This window comes from Sorex araneus, chromosome 2, assembly GCF_027595985.1.
Source record: "Sorex araneus isolate mSorAra2 chromosome 2, mSorAra2.pri, whole genome shotgun sequence".
Classification (NCBI taxonomy): Eukaryota; Metazoa; Chordata; class Mammalia; order Eulipotyphla; family Soricidae; genus Sorex; species Sorex araneus.
The window spans coordinates 28,539,432-28,552,801 of NC_073303.1; the positions used below are offsets into that span (position 1 = coordinate 28,539,432).

The 13,370-nt window shown below is 42.9% G+C and overlaps 1 protein-coding gene across 1 annotated transcript in view; it reads left to right on the forward strand.

The window, feature by feature from the left end:
• Positions 1 to 10,948, forward strand: part of LOC101538932 (rano class II histocompatibility antigen, A beta chain-like) — a 34,029-nt gene extending 23,081 nt beyond the window's left edge. The window contains exons 2-7 of the mRNA XM_055125569.1: positions 751 to 852; positions 2,448 to 2,700; positions 5,866 to 6,147; positions 8,965 to 9,075; positions 9,841 to 9,864; positions 10,627 to 10,948. Coding sequence (XP_054981544.1) covers positions 766 to 852; positions 2,448 to 2,700; positions 5,866 to 6,147; positions 8,965 to 9,075; positions 9,841 to 9,864; positions 10,627 to 10,640 — 771 coding nt within the window. The 5' untranslated portion in view covers positions 751 to 765 and the 3' untranslated portion in view covers positions 10,641 to 10,948. The remainder of the gene's footprint in view (positions 1 to 750; positions 853 to 2,447; positions 2,701 to 5,865; positions 6,148 to 8,964; positions 9,076 to 9,840; positions 9,865 to 10,626) is intronic.
• Positions 10,949 to 13,370: the final 2,422 nt, after the last annotated feature.

Genomic DNA, 13,370 nt, shown 5'->3' on the forward strand with positions numbered 1-13,370 from the left:
CTAGAGGGTTGGAGGAAATGATCATAAAATATATTAAATATATATATGTATATGCATGTATGCAGGAATTAATATTGTGTCAGGCGAGAGAAACAATGAAAAAAGAGGAAGAGTACTTCTCTACCGACAAAGAACCCACGAGATCTTAGTCAATTGCAAAGAAAAAAACAAAAACAAAACAAAAACTTGCCACCTCAGGGCTCAGCCCAGAGAAACCTAGCCAGGTGGAGTCTGTTTGCTTTGGAAAAACTGATTTTTTTCTTTTCAGAGTTACATCAAACAGCTCAGTCCTGAAACCCTACTTGCCTTTTGTCTCTATAGATTCTTTCTCTAAGGAAGACGAAGATCAATTGTCCAAGCAAAACACTTTATAAACATTGCCATTACTTATTTATTTCCTTCCAATAAAGCCAATGGGTAAAGTCATATCGTTTGTGTCCACCGAATAGTGCCACTTCAATCCTGGTACTGGTTAAAGATCCTGTGATAAAATGGTGTGAGGGATAGTTGAGTTATGCAGTGAGAGGAAAGTCTATGACCAGAGTACCTGATAAGAAAAGCATACTGCAAGGCATGTCTGCCTAGAGACAAATGAGGTGCTTTGACTCCAGTGCTGACTGGTTCCTTAGCTAAGTATCCTCCAATCCTATGGTGCTTCAAAGTCTTCATAGGTTTTTTGATTCTTTGAAATTGGTACATTTTCATTAGGTGTGAGCTGACTGACTAAAATAAATTTTCTTTTGTTCCCAGATTGTGTGTTGGAAGATGGCTCTGTGTATCCCTAGAGGCCTGGGAATAGCAGCTGTGTGGTGGTGTGAAGCATTCCGGTGGCTGAGGGTGGAGACACTCCAAGTAAGTGCAGACCCCATAGTCACTGCTTTGGGGGAAATGAGATGTGGGGCCTTTGGATTTGAGGGGGGGAATCTTTCATCTTAGCATACAATCTTTATTCACAAATTTCCTCTTTGGAAAAAAGAGCTGTCTTACATTCTTATTTTAATGGCAAGGTGAGGACAATCCTCACTTCACAGATTTGAATCTGGGGCTGTTCATGAGAGAAGAAAGGACCACTTGGGAGTGTTCACTGCCAGCAAATACAGGATGAGGTTTTTTTTCCAAATCAATGATTTTCTCTGGAGAACACACAGTAGGACATGTGATTTCAGGGTCCCCAAATACCTTGCTTGGACTAAACGCTGTGGAATTTGTAGGTTGGGGAAACACAAGGTTGCAGTAGTCTCAGGTGCTGAGGAAAGGGGCTTTGCTTTTTTGACTGGAGGGCAGGGCCCATGGAGGCAAACTCAAGCTATCTGAGTGTACTTGACCCCGATGGGACTTTGAAGGTTTTGGGTATTTTGTGATCAAACAGGGAATTGAGTGGGATCCAGAGATGTGAATTGACAATGGACTAAACTTGGAGAAAGTGAATGCAAAGAAGGAAAGTTATACATGCTGAGAAACCCTTTTATACAGTATTAGTATCTTGATATAAATTAGCTTCCAATTTTTCTGACTCTCCATGTGTATGTCGGACATATTTTATACAATTACGCTTCTGGTGAGTTTATTCAAATTAACCTAATATTCAATTAACCTATACAAGCTGGAAATTAGCATAGTTTAATCAGAATCCAATTGATCTATGAGAAACCTTGTGTCTATTTTTTTTTTCTTTAAGACCTTTTGGGTCACACCGGGCAATGTACAGGGGTTACTCCTGGCTCTGCACTCAGGAATTACTCCTGGCAGTGCTCAGGGGACCATATGTGATGCTGGGAATTGAACCCCGTTCAGCCGGTGCAAGGCAAACGCCCTTCCCCCTGTGCTACCGCTCCAGCCTCTCTTGTGTTCTCAAAAAGAAAATAATCCTTCACAAGACTCTGGTAGGTAGTTCAACTCTTTCTACTCTGACAAAAATCTAGACCTCCGGCTGAGGAGTGACAGATGTGAAGGGAGGCGCTTTGCCAGGAACCAAGGCAACATCCTTGTCAGGATAGGGACAGGATTAATTTTTGACATTTCTTGTCATTCCCTTGAATTGTCGCACTCAGGTGGATTCTTGTGTCTGAGGTTCCTGGGGTCCTAGGGGAAACGAATTTCCTTGTGAGGTCCCTTTCTCTGACTCCAGGGGCCCAGACCGTCAGTGCTTCTCCCTCCTTACACTCCTGGGTCCCAGGGCTGTCCCCAGACAAGCTTTCCCCCAACTCCCACCCGAAATCGGCCAGAGACACCTTCCAGCAGGCCTGGAGTCCGGGAAAGAGGCGCCTGGGCCGGGAGTCTGCAGGTGTCGGGAGCAGGTTCCGGTCCGGGCGGGCTCGCGGGCTCGGGCTGGGTTCAGGGGTTCGGATCCCACCCGCCTACCTGCGGCCCGGAGTGGCCCGCCCGGGCCCTGGGTCCCCGCCCGGGCGTGTCTCGCGGTGATTCCCGCAGGGGCTGTCGTGATCCAGTATAAGGGCCTGTGCTACTTCACCAACGGGACGCAGCGGGTGCGGCTAGTGACCAGAGTCATCTACAACCGCGAGGAGTTCGCGCGCTTCGACAGCGACGTGGGGAACTTCGTGGCTGTGACCGAGCACGGGGAGCAGGACGCCGAGTACCGGAACTTACAGGAGGATTTACTGGAGCGGGACCCGGCCGCCGTGGACACGGTGTGCAGACACAACTCTGAGCTAGACATCCCCACGGCCTCAAGCCAGCGAGGTGAGCGCAGGGCGCGGCCGCGGGCGCGAGTCTCGGCCGGGGGTCGGGCGGGGGCGCACCCGGACCCGCGCGGAGCCCGAGGGGCCCGGCAGGAGCGTGTCCGCAGGGAGAGGCGGGGCCCGGGGGCCTTAGGGGACTCGCTCCCGAAGCCGGGAACCTTCCCGCAGGGCGTCCCGGAGCTGCCCCGTCTGACGCTGCTCTCGGGCCAGAAACAGTTGTAATGATTAAGCCAATTCCTCACCGAGTCTTGAAACCCTCAGTACATAAAGTCATTAAGTTCTTTCCGCCATCTACGTGGAGACAAATCTCCTCAAAGCCAGTTTTTAGCGGAAACCGTGTATGGTCTGTTCCTAAAAACAGGAATTTATCTTTGAGGCGCTGTTACAGCGTGAGCGCCACCAGAGGGCAGCAGAGGGCAGAGTCTTCCCCCCTTCTACCCCTGTGAGAGTCTATTCTTCCCTATTCAATGTTGATGGGTGAAAAAGAATACTCTTTCACGAATCTGAAAGTTCACAGATTAATCGTTGTTTTCAGCACAAGTTCAACTAACTTTAAGCTGTTTTTCCTCCTTTGCTTTCTTCTGACTACATTCTAATGTTAACAATACTTAAATATTTATTTCTATTCTTTTGAGTAAGTTCATGCTTTTCTCACAAATGGGTGCCCTATTTTATTTTTTACCCAAATCTGTAAAGAAAAACATATTTTATAAATACATATACCTTACTACAATTCTAGTCAGACTAAGAAGCAGAACAAAAATTACAGTGAAAGGCCTAATTTAAAATTTTGCTACTCAGTTGGGGTGCTATGATTGCCAGCTGCCTCTAATAGTGTTAAATCCTACTTATACTTCCATGCTCACATTATGTTCTCAGTAACCAAAGTAGCCTCTGCAAAAGTCTCAAAATATAGTTTTACTTAAAACATTCATGATGATAATGTCTGACTGCAAAATAAGAAATTCTGAATTTTAAAATTGAATCACCATGAGATACAAAGCTGTTTATGATGAGCCAGTTTTAGTGATACAATGTTCCAATACCCATTCCTCCACCAGTGTACATTTTCAACCACCAAATTCCCCAGTTTCTCTCCTGCCCCATGCCCTCTCCATCTCTAATAGCAGTCACTTTCACCCCATCTCTCTGTCTCTCTGTCTGTCTCTCTGTCTTTGTCTCTCTATTTCTCTTTCCCTTTACCCTTTTGGGCATTATGATTTGCAATACAGATACTGAGAGGTTTGTGTAATTGCTTACCTATTTTACCCTGTACTAACCACTATATGATCACTGCGTGGGAATGATAACACAGTGGGTAGGTTATTTGCTTTGCATGCGACGGGCCCGGGTTTGATTCCTCTGTCCCTCTCGGAAAGCCCAGAAAGCTACCGAGAGTATCCTGCCCACATGGCAGAACCCAGCAAGCTCCCCATGGCTTATTCAATATGCCAAAAACAGTATCAACAAGTCTCACCATGCAGATGTTACTGGTGCCCGCTCGAGCAAACCGATGAACAACGGGAGGACAGTACAATACAGTACTATTTTACCATGTAAGCTCTATTACTGGCTTAGCTTCAGAGATCTGTAAAAAAATTTCGAAAGAGAGCAAAAGCCACAGTTAATCTTGGACCTGCATATGCTGAACAGACTGTGATAAATCAGAGGGGTGCAGGTCAGCCTGGTGCCTGCCCATGCAGAGACTCCGGCATCTGCTTGCTTCTATAATCCAAAATCACAGCCATAGCCCTTGCCTGACTCCAGTATTTCAGGGCAGACCTCACTGAAATATAATCTGCTGATGGGCATGCGGGTTTTGCAACTGAAATCTCTGGCTTTCTCAGAGTTGGGATGGACTACCTCCCCACAACCTCCCTGTACTTTTGAAACCTCAGCAGTCTCATACACAGATCCAAAGCTACCACCCCATTAAAAATCTACTTCAATCTTAACATCCCAATAAAAATATTGAATTCCTTGAACAAACATGATGTTTAGTACCTGTATTGAAAACCATAATGCACAAAAGGATAAGACAGAGAGTAAGAAGGAAGTGGCCTCCCACAGAGGGAAGCTGGGGATGGTGTGTGGGGTGTTGGGGTATAGTGGAAAGGAAACAGGGGAGACATGGTAGGAAATGTGTACTGGTGGAGGGATGGGTGCAGGATAATTGTATAACTGAAACCCAGTTATGAACAGCTTTGTAAAGATCTACCTCAAGGATATTCAATTAAAATATTTTTAAAAGTAATGTGGAGTTCATCCCTGCTTTCCTAAGCTTAATGACTGGCTGAAAAAATAGTAGTTCTCCTACATTAAAAAAAAATCCATTCATATTCAAAAACTGCCTAGTCTATGCATTAAAATATGTAATTGGAGGGATTTAGCTTTATACATCTCTATACAATGCTAACAACTATGTACCTATTCTTAATTCTCAGTTTATGTCACTATTTCTGAGGTAATGAGAGTGTTGAAAGTCTCATAGCAGTCGGAAAAAGTCAAAATTGCTGTTGTTGTCTCTACATGGAGGAGCACTGGGACAGTCACAACTAATTCATTCTAGTTACTAGAATTGGTCTTGATGTAAGGGAAAAGAAAGAAGTTCATGTTTATCATAAAATATTATCATATGACCGATGAATTTTCAAATATATCATTTAAACGTGCTTTAATTTTTTATCTATTAGTACCATTAGAGAAACTCTGTGAAACTCTATGAAAACCTATGAATTTTCAAATATATCATTTAAAAGTGCTTTTTTTTTAATCTATTAGGAGAGCTCGGCAAGCTATCGAGAGTATCTTGCCTGCATGGCAAAGCCTGGCAAGCTACCCGTGGAGTATTTGATACTCCAAAAACAGTAACAACAAGTCTCACGATGGAGATGTTACTGGTGCCCGCTCAAGCAAACTGATGAGCAACGGGATGACAGTGACAGTGACAGTGATTAGTACCATCAGAGAAACTCTGTCTCTTGGCACTGTAAACTATCTGATGTGTTTATTGAATCTAACAAAGTTGACTAAGCTTGAACTAACCAAAGATTTGGAACCTAGGGTTCGTTTAACTTTGGTACGAAGGAAGGACTCAGCCCCTTGGAATGTTTTGCTGCCTGGTCTCTGTCTCAGTATGTGTTTTTATGTCTGCTGCTTTTCTCAGCAAAACCTAAGATGACCGTCTACCCATCCAGGACAGAGGCTTTAAACCGCCACAACCTGCTCGTCTGTTTGGTGACAGATTTCTATACAGATCAAGTCAATGTTCGGTGGTTCCAGAATGAACAGGAGGAGACAGCAGGAGTTGTATCCAGCCCACTTATTAGGAATGGGGACTGGAGCTTCCAGATCATGGTGATGCTGGAAATGACCCCCCAGCGTGGAGATGTCTACACCTGCCAAGTGGAGCACCCCAGCCTCGAGACCCCTATCACAGTGGAGTGGCGTAAGGGACAGTTTGTTTCCTGTCACCATAGGCCTCTCAAGTTAGTGGGAAGAGCTTTTCCTAACCTAGTTTATTTTATTCTTTATTTCTTTTTTATATGCAACTTAATTTTAAACACTGTTTATAATTTACAAACTTGTTCACAATATAGTTCTTTCAGGTATTCAAATTCCAAACCAGCACCACAGCCAATGTGCTGTTGCTTCCACCAATGTTCTCAGCTTCCCACCCACTTCACAAATCGCTTCCATTAGCAGGCACAAAACACTTTGCTTTCTATTGATAGTTACAACTCATACCTCATAACGGTGCTGTTAGAGTCATAACCTGAGGATTTCCTGAGCTGGTAGGTGCTAGTTGAGCTTTCTGTCTGATTGGTTTCACTCACTGAGCTCAATGGGCTTCTGTACAATTTCCTCATGTAATTTTTTATCGGTTCTGTTTGGACATGTCACATGGTAGGTGACAACTGCTTCAGGAGCTTTGGAACTCCAGTGTCTACTGGCATATCTCTGAGATCAGATGTGAAGCTGGGTTGTTTCTCTTGTGGTAGTGGAAACTGGCTAGAATGGGTGGAGCACTGGGCTTGGCATGGTGGGGACACTCTCTGCCAACACCCCATTAAGGCTCTAGAGATCTGCACCATGGGGAGGCTGTATCTACCTGGAATAAGTTAGCTGCCGGTGTGTTTCTGAAGTCAGTCACAAAGCTGGACCTTTTCTATGATGGTGATTGGAATCTATGTTGATTATTTATTTATTTATTTATCACTTTTATTGAAACACCATAAGAGCAATTACAGAGTTTTTGGTTTAAGTCTCGGTCATACAATGATGAAACACCCAACCCTTCACCAGTGCATATTTTCCATCACCCAAAACCCCAGTATCCTCCCATCCCACACCTTCCCCCCTGTGTGGCATATGATTTTCATGTTACTCTCTCTACTTTGATTGCATTCAACATTTTGACACCAAACCCAGCATTATTATTTGGGTTTTTCCCCGAACACTCAGATCTGCTGAAAAGGCAACATTAGACAATTTGTTTTCTATTGCTGATTATGAATTGCATATGATGATGTGTGGGAATTCTGAAGTTTTAATAATTAAATCTAGAGGGATTTCTGCCAAAAGTTGCTGTGTTCCGAGCTTTGTTTCTGAGTCTCTGGTATTATGGCTGATAAGCAGCTCAATCAGTAGCCAGAGGGCTCGTTTGTTAGAAGCAACTCTGGGTCTCGAAGCGGGGGGTGGAGGGAGGGAAGAGCCGGTTCTGCCTCCATCCCATAGGCTCCAAGTTCCTTGTCACTAGCACCTGCCTGGCTGTCCCTGGCCTCTGGAAGCTGGCATCAGTGACCGAACTGCCTGGGGAAACAGGCCAGAGCATGACTCATTCCCACCTGGGGTGGTCCGCTGCTGGAAACTTAATGCACAGTCCGGATTCATTTCTGCCAAAGGCCACTGGGTTCCATGCTTTGTTTCTGGGTCTCTGGGATCATGGCCAATAAGCAGCTCCATCAACAGCCAGAGGGCTCATTCATGGGTGGCAACTTGATGTCTCGTAGGGGCAGAGGGTAAAAGCCTGCCCGATCCATCCCATAAGGCCCTGCATTCCTCATCATTGTGGGCCACTCCCTGGCTGTCCCCAGGCCTCTGAAAGATGGCAGTGGGGACCAAGCCTCCAGGGGAAACAGGCCAAGGCACGAAACCCATTCCCACCTGGGGTGTCTGGAGTCAGAAACCTAATGCATATTCTGGACACATTTCTGCCCAAAGCCGCATGTTTGATATTCAGCAATACAATGATTGATTACCCATCCCTCCACCAGTGCAAACCTTCCACCACCAGTATCCCCATTATCCCCTCCTTTTCCATTTCAGTTTTTATTCTGCCTCTACGGCAGACAGTTGTTCAGATACTCTCTTTAGTTTTGGGCATTGCATTTTGCTTGGATATTCCCAACACCATTCAAGCCTGCCTTCTAGGGGCAGATGCTAGATCATCTATTTTCCATTGCTAACTTTGCATATCAGGGAAGGTCACGCAGCTGCATAAGCAGCTGCATGGTTTGGAGAAATAGTCCTGGTCCCTACATTTCGGAGCCATGCTTGTAGAAGCTCCTGGTTGCTGGGATTCCATCTGGAGGAGGTGGGGAGGTGGTACCTCCTCCACCTGGGGCACCCTGGTGATATTGGCTTGGTTTGGGGTCCGGAGCATTCTCCTGTGTTGCGGAGCCTGCTGGCCAGGATTCCTCACTGCTGAGTGCGGCAAGATGGAGCCAGGAGCAGGTTGAGTGGTCAATGGCAGGCTGGGAGCCGGGATGAATCTGCCCAGTTCCAGTGCCCCCATGCAGTTCGGAGAAATAGTCCTGGTCCCCACATACTGGGTCTGTGTTGATTTTTTGTTTCAGGAATCATTAGTGAGTTGGATGGAAGTCACAGAAAACTTGATTACAAGAGCATCAGAATAATTGTGTTGTCATTTTCTTTTCAGTTATTAAGGAGATTACTCCACATATTGCGGCCCCAGAACCAGGCACTGATAGTTCTGAACCATTGACTATTAGAGTTTGTGACTGGGGCCTTAGCGTCTAAGGTACATCAGGGATCTAGAATCCATTCCCCAATTCTTCTCTCATGAGCTCACTATATCTAAGAAGTTATTAGGGGGGCATTCCATCTTGTAGGGAGTGTTGCAAATGAAAAGCAAGGTTCTTCTGACACCTCTTCTTTTGTATCTCAAGTTAGACTCTAGATCCTTAGCTGAGGACTTCATGAGGTGTGGGGAAAATGCTGACACTCGGGCTTTGCTCCCTAGGAGCCCAGTCTGAATCTGCCTGGAGCAAGATGCTGAGTGGCATTGGAGGATTTATGCTGGGGTTGATCTTCCTTGGACTGGGCCTCTTCATCCGTCACAAGAACAAGAAAGGTAAGTTACTCCTGGAAAATGTGAATAACAAGCTATGCATCAATCTGTCTATGCATGGAGACTCTGCCTCCAGATTTGGCCCTTTTTCTCCTGACCATGAAAGCAACGTGGCCATGCTGGTGGTGTAAAGAGTCAAAACAACCTTGCTGGAGACTTTGGAGTCAGATTTGAATATTTAGATAGCCATGTAACATGTAGAATATGTTCTAGGACTTTCCCACTCTCTATAGTCTCAGTGGCATCTTTATAAAACCTTTTTTAAATAAGGCTCAGCTCCTGTTACCTACCCTCATGTAGAGGTGTGGTGTATGTATGTATGTAAGCTACAGAGTCAACAATGCTGTAGCAGGAGATCCACATTACAACCACCAAACTTGAAACTGTGCCTGTCTTGGTGACAGGCTGCTGAGTGGGAGGGAACCTGGAGACATTGATGGAGGGAAGCTGACTCTGGTGGGTGCATTGGTGTGGGAACATGATATGCCTGAATTCTACTATAAATAACGTTGTAAATAATGGCAACTTAATAATAACTTAAAAATTGGAAAGAAAAAGTAAAGGTTGGAACATTGACATCTAGTGGCAGTTTTATTCCTTGGATAGGGGTGTGGTGTGAGATTTAGTTTCTGATAGTTAAGTTCTTGTAGCAGATGGCTAGGCAAGAATAAAAATCTAGTATGTTTCAAACTGCACTTCTGGTTGTGGTAAATGAGAAACTGTGTATTTGAGTAATGTGACTTTTCTCTCTATAACTTCCTTTTGTAGGACCTCATGGGCCTTTGCCAACAGGTACTCTTTTTTTGCTCTGATTCAATGTAGGTTTTGGGGAAGGAATAGTAAAGGAGGAAGCAGTGTTAGTGATGTCAAATTGTGACATATTTTCCCTTACAAAATCAACACTAGAGAATTATACTGATTTTCTGTAGGAATTCCTGAGCTTGTTCCCTCAAAAGAGGACAGGATATTGCTGGGTTCTTTCTTCTAAGCTTGCAGTCAGAGATACAGCTTGGGTATCAGGATTTTGCCTACAATGTCCCACATATTGGTGGCTACTTCCTTTGTGTAATTATAAATGAGTGAATTTTGGGGTGGAGAGATAGTATACAGAGTAGAGTCCATACTTTGCATGCTAATAACCTGGTTTGTATTTCTAGTATCCTATATAATTCCTGAGTTTAGCTGGGTGTGATCCCTGAGCAGAGCTCTAGGAGTAAGCGTTGAAAACTGTTGGGTTTATCTCCAACTAAAAGAAAGTGAAAGAGGCTACTAGAAGTGGGGAAAAGTTGTGTTGTAGTTTGATTTACAAAAAAAAAATTGTATAATCTTCAGTAAAAAAAATTCATAATCTTCAGTAAGATAACAACTTCTCTGCTTCCCACACATCTGAGCAGATCTCTTAGTATGATATAGATGATTTGATCTTAACTCAGATGTCATGGTGGGTGAAGACCAAGTGACATGTCCCTCAGCTTTCTCAATCTGATTTCTCTAAGGGGAGGAAAGAGGTTCCTTCCTCAGGGTGCACTATGCTCATCACTCTCTCTTCTACAGGGCTCCTGCACTGACTCCTGAAGATCTCCTGAAGAGCTTTGATGGATACTTCTTTCTCCTCTTCTGTAATGCCTGCCTATATCTGTTCATAATTCCCAGTTGTCTGCAAGTATGTCTTTCTGAGATTGGAGTCCTCTGACTCTGAGACAATCATTAGATCACTTCCTGTAATCACTCCTTGGAGAGACTGTCTGTGAAGTTTCATCCTGCACTGACCCCAAAGTCTGTGCTTCAGCAATGAAGCCAAGGGCTTTTTCTTTCCCATTGTCTATCCATAAGTTGTTCAAGAGAAGCACATGAAACCATCCATCTGTATATAGAAGTTTACCATTATTAAACACAATTATGAATAGTATATATTATGAGTTTTCTAATTTATGCTATTCATAGATTTTAAATTGATATAACATCATATTAGTTTTGGAGATTTAACAATTATTTGATATCTATCTATCATCATCATCATCATCATCATCATCATCATCATCATCATCATCATCCCATTGATCGTCGAATTTCTTGAGCAGTCTCAGCAACCTCTCCATTTGTCCTATCCCTGTGATTTTAGAAGCCTCTCTCTATTCGGCCTTCCCAATGGTGCCACATTGGAGGCTCTTTCAGGGTCAGGAGAATGAGACCCAGCTTGTTACTGGCTTTGGCATATGAATACACCATGGGAAGCTTGTGAGGCTCTCTCATGTGGGCAGGAAACTCTCAGTAGCTTTCCAGTTTCTCCCAAAGGGAGAAGTAGATTATAAGATATCCTTTATATCTATATATTATGAAAAATTATGATAAACTATCTAGTTAATGTACATCAACATGTAATCAAAATATTTTTCTTGTAATGAGAACCTTTAAGACATGCTCTTTTAGCTGCTTTAATGTATAAAAGTTTATTAACAATAATCACCGTGATGTAGATTTTATGACCAAGAATTTAATTATCTCATAATTAGAATTGCTCATCAAAAAAAAGTGCCTGGGGGCTGGAGCAATAGCACAGCGGGTAGGGTGCTTGCCTTGCATGCGGCCGACCCTGGCTGACCCAGGTTTAATTCCCAGAATCCCATATGGTCCCCTGAGCACCGCCAGGAGTAATTCCTGAGTGCAGAGCCAGGAGTAACCCCTGTGCATCGCCAGGTGTGACCCAAAAAGCAAAAAAGGAAAAAAAAAGTGCCCATCAACCACTAGGTTTCAAGAGGCAAATTTTGGAAAGATGTTTTCTAATCTATATCACAAATTACCTTTTAAGACCTTTTCAAGGAGGAGCTGTAAATTATGTCAACGTCAATTGTAGCTCTGTTAGAACTAATTGTATAACTATTTTGAGATAAAATATTTTATCTATTTACTTTTTAAAAGTAGGTTACAATAGGGTTAACTCTCATGGTTTTTAGGAATGAAATTAAGCACCTTGACCACCACTTAAACATCCTTGAATCTCAATCCTGTCCTGTATCACTTCTAATCCACTTTTCTTTCACCCTCTCCCCACCTTCCTCGATTCTTTCCTTTATTCTCTGGCTTCCACACTCCCTCTAGATTGAGAATTTTAGTTTTGAAAGCAAATGGGAATTCTTTGTCTTCATTCACTATCGATTCCTCTTTTTTTGAGAAATAATTTCTACATTAGGTCTTTTTCTTTCTTTTACAAGAAAACACGCATAAATTCACACACATAAAGAGTGGGTTTACAGTAAGTCATGAAGTACATGAACGTATTTGTAAAGCTTCCATTGAAAATAGGCCCATTTAATATACATTTTTAATATTTTAAAAACAAAATTTCATAGAAAAATGGAAATATGTAAGAGGATAGTTCAAAAAGAGAAATTGCCAGTGGAAATTAAATATTTGCAGAGTTGGTTGTTCATTCTCATTAGTAATTAGAGAAATACAAGCAAAACATATAATCAAAAACTACTCATGTCCTCCAGACAGGTGGAACACAAGAAAATCTATGAGGAAGGTGAGATAATACAAGGGTTATGACACATGACTTACATGTAGTCAACTCAGGATTGAACCAAGGATCTGCACGGTCTCCTAAGCCTCACTGGGTGTGACTCTAGACGCCCTTAAACACTGCTATGTGGCTTGAAATCTCTGGGACCACATGTCCTGAGTGATACCGCATCCCCATGGGCCCTTGTCTTGAATCTTCAGCTCTGTCTTCTGAGATCATACGATGGTACTTTAGATGCCCTGAGGACTCCACTCCTCAAAACAAAACTCTAAAATATCAAAAACTGCCAAGAATTGAGTTCTTGTGTAAATGGATCATGAAAATGTATACAGAGAAAACCTATTTGAATAACAGTTTGAATCTAAAATTTAAAGTTGGACATAGGTATACTAATAATTTGCAATCCTAGGGTTTCCAAACAATTCCAATATCAGTACAAATAGCTGAAAAATACAGAATCAAAGCTCCAAAATATATAAAATGAAAACAATAGCAGTAACTCAAAAGACTCCCCAGATTAGATCGGTAAGTGCATAGTTGTGCCATCCAAAAATATAATCCACAATACAATAAAATAAGTGAACAAGTTCTGTAGAAAAGATCTGTGAGAAGCTTCCTTACACATAATGTTAGGAAAAGAAGCAAGATAATTTAAATTTATTTATGAGAGATTTAAAGGAGGAAATACTTATCTACATTGTATATGACTACGTTCACAGATTATACAAACATGACAAAAGCAAAACAAAATTAAGTGGATCGTTGGGGCCGGAGC